The sequence below is a fragment of the Toxorhynchites rutilus genome, chromosome 3 (assembly GCF_029784135.1).
Source record: "Toxorhynchites rutilus septentrionalis strain SRP chromosome 3, ASM2978413v1, whole genome shotgun sequence".
Lineage (NCBI taxonomy): Eukaryota > Metazoa > Arthropoda > Insecta > Diptera > Culicidae > Toxorhynchites > Toxorhynchites rutilus.
This window is the reverse complement of record NC_073746.1, coordinates 14,003,761-14,023,870: the sequence shown is the minus strand read 5'-3', so window position 1 is coordinate 14,023,870 and position 20,110 is coordinate 14,003,761. Positions and strand designations below refer to the sequence as shown.

At 42.9% G+C, this 20,110-nt stretch overlaps 1 protein-coding gene across 5 annotated transcripts in view; it reads right to left on the bottom strand.

Moving 5' to 3' along the window:
- The window catches only part of LOC129779240 (cadherin-related tumor suppressor), a 366,226-nt gene that overhangs the window by 279,774 nt on the left and 66,342 nt on the right, over positions 1-20,110 (bottom strand). For all 5 annotated transcript variants that reach the window (XM_055786606.1, XM_055786609.1, XM_055786607.1 and 2 more), the window contains one exon: positions 13,873-20,008. In XM_055786606.1, coding sequence (XP_055642581.1) covers positions 13,873-19,140 — 5,268 coding nt within the window. In that variant the 5' untranslated portion in view covers positions 19,141-20,008. The remainder of the gene's footprint in view (positions 1-13,872; positions 20,009-20,110) is intronic.

Below are 20,110 nucleotides of genomic sequence, written 5' to 3'. Positions count from 1 at the left end.
GCCAAACTCCAATGAGCGATCGAAGGCCCGCTATAGGCATTTTGTTTTCATGTGAATGTCTCTTTCCTAACTCACCCAGTTGATCTTTTTTTTTTCTTCTCTTCATCTGTTAGTGAAAGAATTATGTTACCAAACGAACAAACATTCATACTTTGAAATTTGTATTCGCTTTTATTGATTTTTCCAGCCTCGACTCGGCTCGGATGCGGGAGACTTCGAGCGGGATCAGACCTACCTATCGCACACACAGTCTTCGGGGGACAGAAACAAAAAGTGCTGCATTTTCTGCAGCAAATAGAAAAGCGGCTCAGTCCGCTGATAACAGGGCTACACCATCGCGTACGACGGATGGATGGGACAGATAGTGTTATGTGCAAACAAAACGGAAAGTGAAAAGCCTTTTTCCTCCATTTGGTCCGGCTCCGAGGGGGTGGGGGGAAGGTAATTTCCGATTCCTGTATTCAACCGAGGCTCATTGCGCCGAGGCCTCGATTGCGATATCTCTGCTGACATGGATTCATGGATCGTGGAGAGGAAAGAAAAATTTATTGTTGATTTATCCTCACTTTGCGGTTTTGTGCATTTATGCCGCGAAATTTGTTGCAAAGCCTCCCTTTCACAGTGCACACGGCTCGAACCCAGCGAATCGGTGTGGGAGAACTGGGTGGCAGTGGATACATATATATAACAAATGCATTATTTAAATGATATTTCATGTGATCGCTGGGCTCCGATTGTTATTATCGGGTAGCGCGCTTTTTTATTCTTATTAGTGGAAGGTCTTGGGAGCACAGGGGTCTCCTCGTCACCACGAATTCGTGCGCTTGTTTGGTTTGACTCAGACTCCGAGAGCAATCAGGCAAATAATGTTCCGAGCTCCCCCCATTAGGTAAGGTAGGGTATATGCAGCGTGCCACAGTCTCTTTATTATGGGGCTTTAATAAAGCAATCATGATTTGACCCGAAAAAAAAAACAGAACGGTGTTCAACGAAGCTCGGAGCAAGCATTACGCCGCCGCCGTGAAGTCTTCAAATCCTGTTGAAGTTCATTGCTTCAACGGTAATGACTGGATGTGGTGCCGCGCTGTCGTGTATTATTTGTTCTCGTCGATCTCGCTTGAAAAGAGTGGTTCTCGATCGATTAATCCCGATGGGATCAAGGTAACCGCGGTTCAACGGCGTTACACAAGCAGCAGCAATGGTTATTGCGCGGCCACAACGCAAGCCCCTTTTATTTAATTATGAAAATAATACGAGGAAATCGAGATCAGGCTGTAACTCACGTAACCAGAATGAATACCCAATCAATGCACGATGAGCGGAATTGTTACTGACGAACACATTTCGAATGAAGCAATATGCGGACTTTTTCTGGAGCCTTTCAGTTTCAATAGGCTTACCAAATAGTTCAGAAATAAAAACGGGACACGTAAGCCAAAAATTTTGAACATTCTTAGATGTACCTACTTTATTCTTCACAACGAAGTAATATTCGGATGGTTTCATGATGTTGTTATTTTGCTAACACGGTCTACAAAAGCGGGTACAAGTGCAACGCTTTGGCTAGATTATTCAAGACTACATTGGAAGATATCTCAGTGAAGTATTGATAACTATTTGCTGCGATAACTACTATCATAATGCATGGATTGACTTAAATTGGGATTTGTTTGCAACTGAATTCATGAATAGTTTCATTCAATGTGGAGACGATCTGGCGTAGTGGTAACATCCATACCTTTCACGCAGAGATCACGAGTTCAATTCTCGCTCCCGATATTCTTCCAAAAATGGAAGTAAAAGTGACGAACCAGCCGAAATGCGTTGAAAGTCACTATAATAGAAAAAAAAAGTTTCATTCATTCACTAGTTTAATGAATAATTTAATCAATACATACAGAGGATAGCTCTGAGCAGCGACGATATCGTACCCAATGAGGATCATCCGAGGTGAGATTATTACTATTTGAAGAAATACAATTGATTACAAAGCCAACGGCAGTCCTACGTCAACCTTGCGGTTATATAATAGGTATAACCCATCCATAGTTTTTTAGGTAAAATCATTAATCGAAATTCTTGGAAAATCAAAGAACTATTAAGGAAAAATAACATTTAAGTACACCGTTCAAAAATCTTACTTATAACTTATTATACTTATTAAGTTCAATATTGAAAATTTTGATACCTCAAAGCATGTCCCGATATTTTTTCAATATATTTTTATTATAGAATCTTTTCAAATTAACAAAGTTTGACAAGATAATATCAAGACAAGATAAATCGAATATTTTGATTTTATTTGTTTTATTTATATCTAAATCCAAAAAAAAATCAGAGAAATTTATACTTTCGTTTTAATGAGTCCGACACAGCACTCCTCTATATCAACCTTTGTTTAATTGGAAGAGGTTTCCAATAAAAGTTCGAAGGGCAAATGTTTCGAGTTAAAAACATTTTTACTTTAAAACTCAATTTTTCAATAATGGGGGTGAGAATGGGTCAAAAACGAAGAAAGTATGAGTGATATCTTTACTAATATTGCGAACAGTCTTCCGTGTTTTACATAAAACACTGCGTACGAGATGAACATGTGTTCACGCTGTCTTCGTAGTTTTGGGTTTGCTCACAAACATGATTTTTTCGTACCTGTGTTTGAAAATGTGACATGTTTGTATTCGTAGTATGTTTGGATATACGTTGTTTGCACGTTCGTGTGCATTTTCGTATACAACAAAAACACGGAATTTGAACATCGCGTACACATGTGTGAGTGTTTTTCGGAAGACTGATTGCGAATATATTGAGGTAGGACCACGTCTTTCATTTCTGTACCGGGATGTAAGTTCAATGTTTCGAAAACGAGAGCGTGACGCTTAGAGTGCAAAGTTTTGAACGTTAGTACCTCTCTGCCGGCTGAACGGAGTGGTATGATTATCACTTCAATCGAAAGACAAAATGTTTAAGAGGTTTTTATTTGTTATTTATCGATTCTAAAACACAAATCCGTGTATGAGTTAGCGCCTACTCGGAAATCAATTTTGTTGTGATTGGAAAGTGTCGAGTAGATGATCTCGCTCGCTCGCTTAACCACTATGCTCTTCTCTCCGAATTCCATTTCTTTTCTACAGACGGATCGAAAGAAGCCTTGGGGGAAAAACGAAGTGTGGATGACATTTCGATACAGATTGTTTACAAATACAAATGGTGACATTTGTGATAGCGGAGAAAATGAATGTTTGACAAATCAAAGGACCAAAGGACCCATATTGTTCGATGAAAGTATAGGAAGTAAGTTTTAAAATCATTTGTAATTTGCAGGGAGAGGGGAGTCTCGATCAAACAGTCGTCGGGTGCGGATGAGTTTTTCTTTGCTCCACGTTTGTTTTTTTTCTTCATCGTTTAGCGCGTTTCAACCTGTTTCGGCTCTATTCGCTGCTAGGAATAGTTTGTTGATGAAAGTTATTGTGAAAATGGTTTCTGGTTCCGTTGTGTTAATGGTGTTATAATGAAAAAAAATCAAATTCAGTTCTTCAGTTTTCTGGTTATTTTACTCGATTATGGCGTCGTTTTTTTAACTCTCTCGTGTACCGTGGTTATGTGTGTGTGTGTGCGTGGTGGCCTGTTTATAAGTTTCAAATCTAGCTAGACGTTGACTTTGATGTGTATGTACATGCGGCCATCAGATTTCCATGCAAAAATATTCAATGTAGTGTGCGTTTCGACCAAGAAAAGGTTACGGAGGTCGAGAAAAAAGTTTTAACCTACATTCTTTTGTCTCTTTTGCTCACCCATATTTTTTCTTGGGATTTGTTCACAAAAGTATAATAGTATTCTGTTTTTGTTTGTATTCAAAATAGTAGTTCACCTTGAATGTCAGTGAGTTCTTATTGTATGTATCGCTCCTTTTCGGTTCTTTTTATAGAGAATTGACGTTGATTTTCCTTCAATTATGTCATTCAAACCCTTCCTACAAGAACAATGATTTCGTTAATAATTGCTCCACTGATTACTTGGTAAATGGTTAGTTTTTATTACAAATCCAAATCGCAGGTATCAAGATTTCGTTTTCGAGGTTCAAATATGAATTGCAAGTCTAGGTTCAAGATGCTAGAGTCCCATCTCGGAAAACCTCCGTGATCTCCGTGTATTACAATGGAAGAGCATGATATGCGACTAGGCACAAGTATTAAGTCCGATCCGAGTCCAAGGAGACCTTATCAGGTGACCCTTCAATATATTCAATCTTCAAATGCATTTGATTTTCGAGTTTTTGCTCCGTTGAATAGAGGAGACCTTTTCAGGTTGCTGTTCAATATCTTCAGCCGTTACGAAATGCATTTGATGTTAGAGTTTTCGTTTCTACGAGTAACCAGAGTTACCAGAGTTCTGATCCATTTACAGAGGAGACCCTCTCAGGTCACCCTTTAATATCTTCAACGATTACGAAATGCATATGACTTTTCAAATTTTCGTTTCGTCAAGTTATCTCTAGTTTGCGTTAGCATAATCACATCACTTACCTCAGTGAATCCTGATTAATACCTATCCCTACTAACAACTATCCCATCCTTGATATTCGCTAGGGAACCACGCTATAGAGGCGACCCTTCTGGCCTTCGGGCGGCGAATATCATACTAACATTCCTACCCTTCCCATGGTGACTGTAAGGACGTGGCCAGCGTCGTTATTGACCATTTAAAGCTCGAATCACCGAAAATTGCACAACGAGAATGATTTGCTAGTCCCAAGCGTCATTCTGTGTGTTCTTTGTGCAATTTGGTTGGTTCAGGTCAATCACGGAGAGCAACTACGAATTGTACAGTCTACCCAAGCTCAAGCTCAAGCTCATTTGTAATTGGCAGGGAGAGGGATATTATTTGTGCTGGATATTTTCGAGGAGAGATCGATTCCTCATTCGAGCGTTCATAATTCTTTTTCAGCAAAACGAAGTGGAATTGTAATCATTTTATTAAAACGATAAAACGTCTAAGAGTTATGTGCATTGAAATTGGAATCATAAAAATCTGTATATAAACTGATGCCCACTCGAAAATCCATGCAACAGATCTTCGTTTGGTGGTACTGAAAGCATACACGGTTTGCTGAGGATCATCGAGCGACAATGAAGTGTCTTTGTCAAGGCAGGTGAAGACAAAGTTTGGATTGAGTTGTCCCCTTCTCAGGGCTTGAGACGAATGAACTGCAAGCGTTTAAAATCTCTCTAATTCAAGAAGAAGAAGAGTAGAAAAACCATTTGATTGTGATTTCGAAGTGACATGTGAATGTACTCGCTAGTTCGCCAAGCACTACGCTCTTCTCTTCCAATCCCTTTTTTTTTCTGCCGCCAGACTGAATGGAGCCGCATTTTCTGGTCAAAGCAGCAGTTTTATTATCGAATGCTCACGTATGCCGCCATCGTATTATTTGCGCTGAGTATTTCCGAGAAGGAATCGATTCCTCCATTGAGCTTTAATAATTCTTTTCCGGCTAAACGAAGTGGTATGATAACCACTTCATTCGAAAGATGAAATGTAGTAGAAATGGTTGTTGTATAATAATTCATCAAAGTTTAATGTGTAAATAGCCACCAAATAACTCTCAAGAAAAATCTCATTCTTTGCATTGTGCAGAACTTCTACAAGGTTAAATATTTCATAGAATGATTATTTTATGTCTTGTCTATATGAATCATTGTTGTGTTTGAACATCAAAAACGTTTTTACATGAAAATTTCAACATTTTAGAAATAATCTCTTATTTACGCTGAATGGGGGTGAGAATGGATCAAGCATAAAATTGAACATATACAACTAAGTTGCAATGTACATGCTAAAATACATCAATACACTCACAATAACTAGCGATTCTCCAGATTCAACGCTTATAACACCGCCCCTAGAAGTGGTTTTTTTCGAACCTATGAAGAGGAATTGGAGAAAACTCTTTGCACGTATAAGGAGAAAAGGATTTCCTCGGCGAAAACTTCCCAGAAGCCACATTTCCCGGGATTGCTGAAGCCGCTGATTGGAATCAAAAAAGCAACTTGATTTTGGGATTCAAGAAATGTGGCATTTATTATCTGTGAAGCAGTAATAAAGAACATGTTCCAAGTTCACCAGAACGAATTGAGAACAGAGGAATCGAGGAATCCCTGAATTCGAAACGAGAGATAGTTGGTGAGGACGCCACACGAAAGCAACGAAAGAAGTTTGATATCCCTCCAGGAACCAGCGTCACGGCAGAATTATGAAAAATCTTCAAACATAACCATTTCCATCGCTCTTCGAGGAGGATTGGCACTATTTTCGTATTTCGTATTATATCTTTTTGCGAGGATCCAGTTACTGACGCGTCGGACAGCATCCGATAATCTCAAATGAAAGCAAATTACTCACATCTACTATTACGCAACACCATAATGACGAGCAATTGAAATTTCGAGCAAATTTTACTGCCCGGCATCGGTTTCTCCGCAATTAATCCATAATTAATCAAGAAAAGTACAAATTATTGCACCCCATCCGGATCAGCTCCAACAATCATATCGAAATCGACGGATTGTGGTGACGATTGCGACTCGTCTGCTTTCCACGCTGTTTTTGCCATCTCCAGCTGCTCCGTATGCTTGAGATAAATTATCACAATTCTCGATAATTTCGTAAATAATTGCCAAACTGTGCTGGGGCGAAATTGAAATTGTTTCACTAGGCTCTCGACGTGTGAACAACTATATGGCGTGTATATGTTTTCCGGAGAGCAAACTTGTGATAACAACTCAAATTATCATTTGTTTCGCAACCGTAGTTGCGGATCCCGCGTGCGCAATGTTACGTGAGCCACCAGCCAGGTAGAGGTGGCAAACAGCTCTTCTCAATTTCCCCAAAACCACTCCAAATAACAAAACCTTCCACATTCCGTGATTAGACGGACGTTACGTGAATCGAGTGCGCAAGAAGCGCAATCAAGCGCAAGCAAGCACAGTACCAGTTGTTTTGAGTCGGAAATTGTATTTTTTTTCTTCCATTTCAATTTTTCACCTTTATGCATTATCGTGCTCTTTAGTATGCTGCTTTAATTGTTTTGTTAACACGGGAAGCGAGGGGAATTTAATTACGGATTAGAAATGTACGGAGCACTTTACGGTATGACTTCCGATGTGTGGGGTTCATCTTATTCGATGTTAATAGAAAATTTCGGCTTGATTTGCGTGAAACATGCAGAATGATGTTTACTTGGGTGTAGTACTTGGTTGAAATTCATTTGTCGAACGAAACCCATCCTTCCTTGAGCAAATTATCAATTGACGCTTTGAAGAAATATTCTAAATTCAGCACTGATTTTGAAATATCCTTAGCCAGGAACTTTTAACGCCAAAACCTAATATCAATGGTTCAAATATAATGCTCTATATTAAGTGACAACTGATTCAGCGAACTGAATTTTCAATAAAGGGTTCTGTAGACAACAATGGATTCGTTTGAAGCGACCATTGCCCCTAGCAATAACCAACATATGCATCACGAATCTGTGATACTCCAATAAACAATTAAATATTATGCAATTACAATAAACAATTTTATCAGGTTAAATATGTAGTTCCTGAACACTATTAGTGTATATCTATATAGAAATGGATTTCTGTCTGGCTGTCTATCTGTCTGATTCTTATGGACTCGGAAACTACTGAACCGATCGACATGAAAATTGGTGTGTTTGGGGACCGACGAAGGTTCTTATGCTAGTTCGAGACCTCTCCCCCCTCTCTGAGGGGTGGGTACCATACAAATGAAACACAAATTTATGCATTACTCTGGAATGAATCAAGTAAATAAAACCAAATTAGGCATAAATGACAATAAATGTTTCTTTGGTGGTTAGACACTCCACTCCCCTCTCTATGGGGGGGGGCTGCGATACAAATGGAACACAAATTTCAACATTACTCGAGAATTAATCAAGCAAATGAAACGAAATTTGGCATGTGGAAATTTTATGATGCAATAAATGATTGCATCATAAAATTCTAATTGCATCAGTATCTAATCACCATTAAAAATGGTGATTAGATACTCCTCCCCTTCTATTAGGAGGGGCTGCAATACAAATGAAAAAAAAATTACCCCATAACTCGAAAACTAATCAAGCAAATGGAGCCAAATTTGGCATGCGAAAGTATTAGGAGACACGAAACGTTTCTATGGTGCATAGATACTCCTCCCCTCTCTCTGAGGGAAGGAGGGGGGGAAACCATTTATCTAATTGAAAAAGGGTCCGATTCTAGAATGTGATGAAAAAATGTACACACAGGAATGAGTATTGAGTCATCCAATATACTTTGGCATACCCCTTGCCTCCACGTGGAGGCAAGATGGCGAATTCGACGCTTTTTGCGCAAAGCTTTTGGGTGGACAAGTTTTTTAGTTTTTTTGCCAGATAATATGATAGAAAACACTTCAGGCTATATGAATCAGCATCAACATTAAAAAAAAAAAATCCAAGATCCAGGGCTCGCCAAAGCTTAACGTCGCCAACTTGCCTCCCTCTCCCCTACATTGCGCAGCTACGAACTGAATTTTATGAGTTTAGAAATGAAAATTGACTTGATAAACCGTTGGTGAATATCGCCCCAATTTTTCCACAAAATAAGAACCATGAAAAGTTTTCTATTAGGGTGTTAGGGTATTTGTCAATCAATTGTTATGAATAATTGAATAATCAATTTGTGTATTTCAGCTTTGATATTTTGGTTGTAGCTCAAACTATATCCATAAAACTAATTATTTAAACGGTATGTAACCGGAAAACTTTTGATTTGCGAAGTGGTCATGAAAAAAAGCGAGTGTATGACACCGAGGCAAAATTCCCCATTGATTACTAAGGACAAAAGTAAACAAGCGGCACTGATAAAAGAAAAAGCGAGTGAACGACACTGAGACAAAAACCTTACTTCTTCCGACGATATTTTCGGTCATTAGTAGGAATAATATCTCCCAAAAATCCACATACACTATCACACTGAAATGATTTCACATACTTCATAATATATATTCAAAATGTCTTCACAAAATCAAATGTTTTCAAAACGAAGACATGTCTTCAAACCTGGCTTCTCTGGATACAAATCCAGAAAAACACATGAGAAAAAATCTACAGAAGAGCAAAGTGATGTGACATTCGCCACAGGTATTGTATCATACACAAAATTACACATCCATTTAAGATAATCACGTTGTTTTGTTCCTTATATAATGATTTTGTAGAATTCGATAATTTAACCCTGAAATAAAAAATAAAAAAAATATATATCTATCAACGATTTTTATTCCAGAAATCGCTTAAAATTTCCAATTAAAATATTGATAAGAGTTCCCTGTCCTGATGGATCTCCTGTGGAACAAAGTTAAACAAGTATGAAAAATGCACATTTTTTTCACGTATATGATCCAATTCACAGCATTTTTGTATGGAAAAACTCTGTCGTTGATGAAATCCCTCGCTTTCTTTATTAAAACGCGTGTTTTGTTCTCACTTTTTATTTCTTTTCTTCAGTAGGCTCAATGTTGTTAAAAAAGACTGAAAAACGGCATTCAATGAGCAGTTGTAGTAAATGCCTCGATTCCTTATTCTCGTTAGATGGGGTCTTTGCTCCCATTACATTGACTTCCGAATAAATTTAAATTTATAATATAAATTACACTTTGTTCTGTGAGGCATTTATACCCATAATGCAAAGCTTGACATGGTTTCAAGAATCAATTTGCTATGAAGTGTCCAAGAAAGAACTGTGACTGTCAGAAAGAATTGTAAACCCCACAAAAACAAACGGCTGATTTTCAGAAGAGACCAAACAAACAATCCGATACTTCTGGAAACTTATTGTATTTATCGAATCAAACAAAGTTTGAACTGTTAAATACGTAATGACATACTACATGGGCTGAAAAGTCTTTTGATTTTTCAACAGATGGCACCACTAAAAAATGAACAAGATTAATTTCGAGAGGTTCATCTGTCACTAGCTTATATGTGAAATTTCATGACATTTAATTTATTTGTTTACAAACTACAATTGTTTAAGTGTCACTACCTGAGATTCGTATAGAAAATGAAAAAAGCGGAATATCGTATTTTGATCAAACATTATCAACAATCAACTCCTGAACAATCAATGCAGTGGTTGACGAAATGTTATTCCAGTTTGCTGAGGCCGTAGGTATTTCAAAAGAGTGAGTGGGATATATAGTGCACGACATTTTGAACATGAATAACCTAGCCGCGCGAAAGGTGCCGCGTTTGCTAACCATCGACCAAAACCAGCGGCGCGTTTTGGCGTTGTTCAAGCGTAATCGATTGGACTTCTTTCGACGTTTTGTGTCAATGGATGAAACGTGAATCCATTACCACACTCCTGAGTCCAATAGGCAGTCTGCAGAGTGGCTCTGAACCACATTTCGAAGACTCAGATGTTTTGTACTACAGAAAGGGAATCGAAATGTTGGAAACTCGCTATACCAAGTGTATTGCCTTCGAAGGAAACTATATTGAGGAATAAATACAGCTTTTCTAAAAACACGATTTTTTCCTTAAAAAATCGCGGAGCTTTGCATCCCATGTAGTAAAAGAGTTTGGCTGAATAGTGATGAGAGACTAAAGGAAAGACATATGCAAATACTCATGAAAAATGGAAGAAAAGGATGCCTAGAATCCCAAAAATATGAATAAAAGCATACGGTTTCAAACGTCTCAAAAGGTTTCAAATAGTTATCAAAGCCAAGTGAGGTCATATCCCATTTTTGTCATTTGGTTTAATTTTGTTCATTCGGTTATCTGTTTCAACCTTTTTTTTTATCTTCTGTAATAAACATCATCAATACCATTATTTTATTATAAGTCCATTCAAAATAAGTCGGTCAACGATTTATGCAAACATTTTCCGTGGATTTACTAACAGCAATCCCGAAAAAAATGGGCGATTTGCCCGAAGTGTCACTCATTGTGTTGGTAAGTTGTTGTTTTTTTAAGAAGTGTATACTACAACTCCAACTTCTGTAAATTCTAGAAATTCCAAAACTTCACATTTTAGACACTATTACTCCGCATTCGTTTCGCCACTCGCTTCGCCAACTGTGGATTTACAGCCAAGCAAATAAATAATAAGAAATCTACAAAATTATGTTTGATATCTATGTTTTACAAAATATTCTACGATCAGACAACACTGAGCGTTTCCGAGTGCTTCCTTTAGAGATTTTGTCTCTAATTTTGTTCAAAACGATGTGTTATTCTAGAAATCGCACTGAAAGTGTTTTCAATCACTTAAAAATGGTATGGGTTGCTTGAAAATGTAGATCCCGATTTACATGCAGACGTAAAACCGTTGAGATCTCTAGCAAGAATTAATACCACAAGCCATGTAAACAATTGACAGATTTAGTTTCGATTTAAATGGAATCTTGGTTATTTTGATTTGGTTAATTTTATTATTGACCCTTAAAAGTGGTTTTTAGTTTGACTATTAGATTTTGTTAGTTCAACTCCATCAATGGCAAAATCGAGTGATGATGGCCGAAGCAAGGTGATTAATCGTTGGATGGAGATGACGAAGTGGAATGAGATATGCTGAAAACTGTCCTATGTGGCCCTGGACAAGATGGCTACTATTTTGTATATGCTGCTAATGTAACTCGCATGGTTGTTATTTTTGTTTTTCCTCTGGTTTGTGAGGTAAACTGCTTCACGGCTCCAAATATACTGAGTGCTGCAAGACCCCGCCTTGCATGTATTTCTGACTGGCTAACGAATTACGGAGGGGTGGGGATTGCGATGCAGTTTTCGCTTCTATTCCGAGACTAAACAACTAGCGATTTGCACCAATGTGTGCGATACTCTCTCGATTGAGCACAAGAGCTATCGCAGCTTGTTTGTATCGTCAATGATGATGATAATGATGTTTTGAATCATAGAGGCTTCAAAAAGCCAATTTAGATAACTTAAGCTAGAGGCGAATTAACTGTTTCAGTTTAAAGCCTCTCGCAACAACAAACCCAAGAACTTGAACTAAAATCTCGGTCTTCCGAAACATGTGATATGTGTGATGAACATCAGCAAAATATCAAGCACATAAGCATATTTCATTGCACAGTCCCGTATTCGAATCGAATGAGCAACTGGGAGAACACAGATCGCTTGGCCCAATCGACCAATCGGAACGTGAGATTTTCGTTTAAATAACGCTTTACATCTTCCAATTGTTCGATAGTTAGATTCATAAAATATATCATTTTCTTCAGTAAAATAAATTGCTATGGAGTACCCAAATCGATCGATGCAAAAATCTCGCAAAACCATCAAGAAATAACTGAGCAATAAGCGTTCAAAACTGGACAATTTTCGGGATGTGACCGACATGGCATTGGTCCTACACTCTGTCCGAGTTATGTAAGGCCAGTTGAATTGTTCCTGCCGTTTACCACGTGATACGAAAATTATTTCAATTTATAACTAGATATATTTGTATTGGTGACAACAAGGTAAAGTATTCAACATTCAGCGCGCGATGTAAACAAATATTTTCGATTTTTTGCAACGTCCATTTTGTACAAACTTAAAATGATGAAACAACTAATTAGTTTCATCATTTTAAGTTTTTGTCTTTCAGATTAAACCCTCACGCAACAAATTATAATAACTTCTACAAAAGTGAACCGGTTTTTATTTTTAAAAAAAACCGAAATAAAGCTTACTTTATGACATTTTCGATGTTTTTCGAAAACGCGCTTTAAACGGCGGACCAAAATTCTTCATGCACAACTTATTACGACTTCGATGCTGTTGAAAATCCGTGTTGGTGTCATCGGTTGATTCGATCGCTAGACGCCAAGCAGATGTATTTAGGGCAAAGGCTAGTCGAACTGATTGTTACCATCGCAACGTTCTATGGTCACATGCCAACAGCAATCATGCATCATATTGACCATATACCTAGACCTCCGCGATCTTCTCTCTCTGTCCCTTCTCCCCCTCATTTCCAGTGCTCGTTCGTGTCTGGTCCCACTGCCGCCCACTTGTGACTAGTTTGTTTGAACATCCCAAAGACAACGGAACGGGATAATTGTTCTCACCCCTTCTGCTCCCCTCGGCCTGACCAATTCGCTCGCGTCTATTGACAGACAGACACACATCATCCGCTGTCGGACCGTCGGTCCGTCCGTCCTCCGACACCTCTACATGTCGCGATCACGACTATGTCGACGACGACGACGATGATGATGATGATTGAAAGGAAGTTAGTTTTGTGACCTGCCTGCCTTCTGCGAAGAAAGCACAGCGCAGAATAAATATTAATCACAAGGTGATTATTTGCCACAAAGTGGAGGAATGTTTGTTACTTTGCGGTTTTTGGCATCCCCGTCTGGAAGCGTCGACGAAATGTGAGGAAAACAATGGCCAACAAATTCCCAGCACTTTTCCCCCCGGCAAACAACATAATCTCCCGCTTGGAATGATCTTCGAGCTTCGTTAAAATAGAGCGATCGCAAGGTGAAAAACACGCACCCAACCGGGAGGCCGCTTATCAGCATAAACGATCACAACCAGAAAAAAAATTAATTCAACGAGTTTTCAGTATATTAGTCAGAGCCCAAATTGAGCGGGGAAAATAGATAGGAACATTGTGTTTTTATTTTTGTTTGCGTGGAAAAGCATTCTGACGGGTTGAAACCCGTTCCGGAATGTTATCGCCGCCCGATCAGCAGCACTCCAATAAAGATAATCGCCTCTCCGACGTCGTCTATTAGAAACGGTTCAATTCCTGCCTGGTTGACGTAATAAAAAAAAAGTGGAGGGAAAATAAAATCTACGCAACTCACCTTGGTACTGGTCGTTCGGGGCATTCCTCCGAGCGCGATCGCATAAACCTCCACCTCGTAGCTCTCCACGCCGGACTCGCGGTCCAGTTCCGCCGCCGTGGAGAGTATCCCCAGCTTGGTGTCGATGTCGAACAGCCGATTCACCTGCTCCCCGTCGCCGGTCACATTCGTCACGTAGTACTCGATGTCACTGACGGAATTCAGATACGCGGACACGGTCAAAATGCTCGTCCCGATGGGTTCATTCTCGGACACACTCCCGAACAGCTCCTTCTTCACAAACACTGGCCCATTGCTGGCGGAAACGGTCGTGACGATCGTGATATACGCGTCGCTACTTTTGCGCTCATTTTGCACCGCCTCATCGGTCGCCCGCACCGACAGCTGATAGCGAATCTCGGGCTTCGATATCGGTTTACGCAGCGTGATGGCACCGGTTGAACGATGCAGCCGGAACAGGTCCATATTGCCCCCGGTCATCTCGTACGTCACCAGCCCATTGGAGCTGGAATCGGCATCGTGTGCGTTAATGTACATTATGGGGCTGGGGCCACTGTCCACCCCAATGCGAATGTCCTTCATTGGTAGAATGGCTGCGTTCATAGACACAAACACCGGCGCGTTATCGTTAATGTCCTCCACTATCACCGTAACAAGTTTTTCCGCCGACAGGCGTTGCGTCTGAACCAGGGCCTGATCGGTGGCCAGAACTGTCAACCGATAAGTGTCGATCGCTTCGCGATCTATGTCATGCAGCGTGTGAATAACACCTGTCGTTGGATTAATGCCAAAGTGCCGATCGCGATTCTCCGGGTCCTGATTTGCTATCTCGTAAGTCACTTTGCCGTTGAGGCCCGAGTCGGGATCCTCAGCGGTGACGGTAACAATGGGAGTTTTGATGGGAATTCCTTCGCGAATTTGCCTGACGATCGCCGTGTTTGGGAAACTAGGCGGGTTATCGTTCGAATCAATCACGTTCACCATGAACAAGATCGTTGTCGACAGCCGAGGGTTTCCCCCGTCGGAGGCTGTAATGTTCAGCGAGTAGCTTTGGGTGTCCTCGTAATCAAGCAGCTTGTGCAGGTACAGATAGCCACTGGTAGGGTCAATGTGGAACGTGTCCCTGCGATTGCCGGCGGCAATCGAAAATGTGATCTGACTATTAACGCCCAGATCCATATCGGTCGCCCGGAAACGAATCAGCTCCGTGCCGATTGGCGTGGTTTCGTTGATCGAGATTTGGCTCAGCGTTTGGGTGAACTCCGGGGCGTCATCGTTCTCGTCCAGCACCTCAATTGTGACCGTCGTGCTGGCGCTCAATCGATTCTGCATCGATGCATCATGAGCGACGATCGTTAATTTATACGTTGACACCGTTTCACGATCCAAGGCTTTGGCCAGCGTTATCTGACCGGTAGCATCATCAATTACGAATCGCTCGCCGGTGTTACCCTCGGCTATATAGTAAAACACGTCCCCATTAAGCCCCTCGTCGGCGTCATTCGTGTACACCCGAATCAGCTGGGTACCGATCGATGATCCCTCCGAGATCTGCACCTTATAAGGAGCCCGCACGAACGTTGGCGCATTATCGTTCACATCCGTTATAAACACCTTAATCTTCACTTTATCCCGCAACCGGGTCAACCCATTATCGGAAACGATCGCCTCCAGCGTGATAAAATTTTGTCCACTGCTTTGCACCAACGCTTCCCGGTCAAATTCGTGCATTGTTTTGATGAATCCATTCCGCGAATCGATAGTAAAATCATCCTGCTTGCTCGAGAGCGTATAGATTAGCTCTGCGTTTCGGCCAATGTCACGATCGACGGCCGTCAGCTTCCCCACGAACGTATCGGCCGGCTCGTTCTCCGCCACGCTAAACATGAAGGTGCTGTTGGTAAACTGCGGCGGGTTATCATTCTCATCGATCACGTGAACGATCACCGGGACGGAGGAGCTCCGCACGGGGTCACCCGCATCGGTACAAGTGATGGTGAGCGAATAATAATCGCGCTCCTCCCGATCGAGCGCGCTTTTCACGTACAAAAACCCATCCGGGAAAATACCAAACTTGCCGTCCACATTGCCCTCGATGATATCGTAGGAAATTAGTTGGTTTAGCCCAATATCGGCATCCGATGCGGCGAGTGCGAAAAATCTCGAATTCACCGGCATTGATTCGAGCAGGGACGTTTCGTACGAGGTGTGATCAAAAACCGGAGTGTGATCGTTGACATCCTCAATCGTAACCACGACACTGCTCTTCGTGCTGAGCGGTGGCTCCCCGTTATCCGATGCCGATATTTCTAAATTGAGCGCGGTGCCAGGATCGACGAGGATCGGCCGATTTAGGTAGAGTACGCCAGTAGTTTCGGAGATTCTGAACAGTCCCTGCGGGTTGTAACTCAAGCTGTACGATATGCGACTGTTGGGTCCCGAATCGGCGTCCTTCGCTTTGGAGAGGTAAATTTCCTGCCCAACGGCAGTGTTTTCCGGTAAACTGATCTCGTCGTGATCGTGCAAAAATACCGGAGCGTTGTCGTTCAAATCAACGATCGTTACGTTAACGATCGTCTGGCCAAAGTTTAATCCATTCCTGGCGCCCACTGTGAGGCTGTAAAACGACGCCATCTCGCGATCGATATGCTTCGCACTGGAAATCATTCCACTTCGTTCGCCGATTTTGAAGTTCTCTCTCGGATCACCCTGCAAGATGGAGAATTCCGCGTCCCGCACCGACGGGGAGGACTTCATCCGCACCTGCCCAACATCCCGTTCGCCTCTCGTTCCACCACCCAAACCATTATCCTCCACAAGCTGAAATTCATATCCACTCAGCGTGTCGAACTCGATCTCCTCCACAATCGACTCCTTGATTATCTCCACAACCGCATCCTTCTCGGCCTTCCGTCCGCCACGGTCCTTCGCCGAGATCACAATTTTGTGCAACGGCTTGGAGGACTTCTTCAAACTTCCCCTCAAGCTTATCTGCCCACTGCTCGCATCGATCGCGAACATCCCATCCCCTCCGCTAACGATCTCGTACGAAACCACCGCATTTTCCCCTTCGTCCCGATCGGTTGCCTTCACCGCCAGGATCGGCCTCCCCGTCGGGGTATCGTCCGCCAGCGCCAGACAGTACTGCTTCGGATAAAACTCCGGGCTATTATCGTTCGCATCCTCGATCGTCAACTGCACGGTCGCAGTGGACGACTGCGGCGGAGTACCCTGGTCACGGGCGATCACCTGAATACTGTACTGCGGCACACGCTCCCGATCCAACCCCACCCGGGTCGTTAGCTGGCCCGAGATCGAATCCAGATGGAACACCCCTGGATAATTCTTCTCCACGCTCGGATGCAGCAAATATGTGATGCTCCCATTGGTGCCCTGGTCGTGATCCACCGCGTTCAGGATGGTTACCACCGTTTTGGGTTTGGTATTTTCGTTCAGGGTGATATTCAGCCGGGATTGGGAAAACTGCGGCGTCTCGTCGTTCTCATCCAAAATGGTGACCTTCAACTGAGTGTGAGCCCACTTGGGATTGGGACCGCCGTCCCGCGCCGAGATACTCAACTCAATGTTACCGTTCACTTCGCGATCTAGCTGAGCCTGGGTTGTGATCAAACCCGAGGACGGATCAATTTTGAACCACTGGTTGTTATTGCCCGAAACGAAGTCGTAGAAAATTTGCGCGTTAACACCGGTATCTTCGTCCGTGGCGGTTATACTGGCCACGAATGTCCCGGGCGGTGCCAACTCACTCAACACAGCAGAGTACTCCGATTTGCCGAAAACCGGCTCGTGATCATTAACGTCATTGACGTGGATTATCAGATGGGCGGTTGCCGTTCGTGGGGGTGTCCCACGATCGGTCGCCACAACAGTGAGGTTGTACTTTCCGATTTCCTCCCGATCGAGGACACCGTTCACCCGGACAATGTAGAAACTGGGCGATTTCTCGAGGCGGAAATGCTGTAGATCATTCCCGGCGATGATCCGAAGACTTGTGTCACCGTTCAGCCCTTCGTCCATATCGACAACCGACACGGCCGCAACCACGGAACTGTTCGCGGCGTTTTCATCAACCGTCGCGTAGCTACCAGTTGGGGGGAAATACTGAAACCGGATCACCGGATCGTGATCGTTTGTGTCAACCAGGTTGACCGTCACATACGTTCGCCCATCCTGTCGGGGAGATCCATGATCTCGCGCGAACACCGTAAACACACAACTCTTCGGGCAGCTCCCGTCCGGTCGGGACAGAGACTGGCAGTTTTGCTGGGGACATGTCAGCTGTTCTGTGGTGGAGATCACCCCCGTCTCGGGGTCTACCGTGAACTGGGTTTCCGTGTCCGAGAGGTAGTAAGTGATCTTGCTGTTGTCCCCCAGATCGTTATCCGATGCCATCACCTGGAGGACGGGTGTCCCCGGAAGAACACTTTCGTTCAACGAGACAATATAATCGCTGTGATCGAATATCGGCGGATTGTCGTTTACGTCCAAAATGGTGACGTTCACTTGTAGGTACCCGAACCTTGGTGGGGTTCCACCGTCTTTCGCGGATATGTTCAACGTGTAGGAACCTCGCGATTCGCGATCCAATTTTCCTGTCGTCTCCAGATGGAGATAGTACACATCGCCACTTGGGTTTGTGGTCACCGCTAGTCGGAACTTTTCGTCGTGATTCCCGTCCACGATCCGATAATCATCGGTCACTCCGTTCTCACCAATATCCCTATCGGTGGCGGCATCCAGCAACAACCTGGTACCGGAGATGGCACTTTCCGAAAACGACACCGCTATGCTCGGTTCCGGGAACTCTGGAGCGTTGTCGTTGACGTCCACCACCGTGATTCGCACCTCGATCGGATACGTTGGCTGACTCGAGAGGATCACCAAATCGTAACGATCGTTTTTTATCATCTCCCGATCCAGAATTGCGTTGGTTTTTATCTCACCGGTGTTTGGATCGAGCATAAACTCCCGCGGGGGTTCATTGAAGCGGTAGGTGAAACCTGGCTTCGTCGGGATGTACCCGACCACCGTTCCGCGGGCTTCGTTTTCATAAATTTCGAACTGAACTCGCGTATCGACGGCACGCGATTGCATTGCACCATCATTGGAGGATCTCCTCCGGGCTCCTATCACTACACCCGGCCCCGGCCCTGGACCCGGTCCATGCGCACCAACGCCCTCTATCGCGGCGTACAATTCTAGTATGACTAGCAGCCAAAAGGCGAATTTTAAACTGGCACTATGCATTTTGCTGGCTTCCGCACTTAATCCGATCTACTCCCGATCGCGCCCCCTTAGCACATTTATCTTTCCGCTATTCGCTGCACCCAAAATTCTTTGCAACCAACAAACGTTGCGTCATAATATCGCTGGTGCCCTGTCAATCTGAGGTAATTGTTTCAACTCATTCGAAACGCCCACTTCACGATCCATCACAATCGCAGCAGCACACACAATTTACATTCTCTCGCCCATTTCGGCTTCACTTCACTTAACTTCACCCCGCGCGATGCGCGATTCGCGTATGCACGTGGCCAACTAGGACCCACCAGTTTGACGTCACTTGCCTTGCCTGGCACCACCAAAACGGACCATCCAGAAAACCCTATTTCACGGCTAACTGCGATAATTAATTTTATTCTGATTTCATGTCTTCATCGAGCGAGAGAGCGGTTACGCGGCGGCGGCGGCAATGGGCTCATTCCAGAAATTGAATAATAGTTGTCGACGGCCGAAATACAACACAAACTACGCACACACAGGTCTTCTCGCTTTCCTTTACGCGGTGCTTCTAACTTCTTCGGCGACTCCTCCCGAGCACTTTTGCGCACTTTATCTCGTGTGCGAACGATTCTTCCTGGCGCACACAACACTCACACACACACACGTTGCGATCCGTTCCGTTCGCTCGCTCTTTCCTTCTCTCTCACTCTTGGGCTAAACTTTTTTTTTAAAACCAAAAATTTTCAACATCATTTTTTCACTACTCTCTTGCTGCTTTGCCGTTCTTCTTCTGTTTCTCCTTCTTGCTGTCGCTGCTCTCCACTCTATGCTTCAACACCACACATCATCACCATCATCAGCAGCGTGATCGTTCCCGGGCAAGCGAGTGATTCTGAAATACAAAAATTTTCTCATCAAATTTGTTGTTTAAATTTATTAAAATGTATATAGGGGAGCATAGGGTAAGACGCCCATCTGAAGCAAAACAGGATGA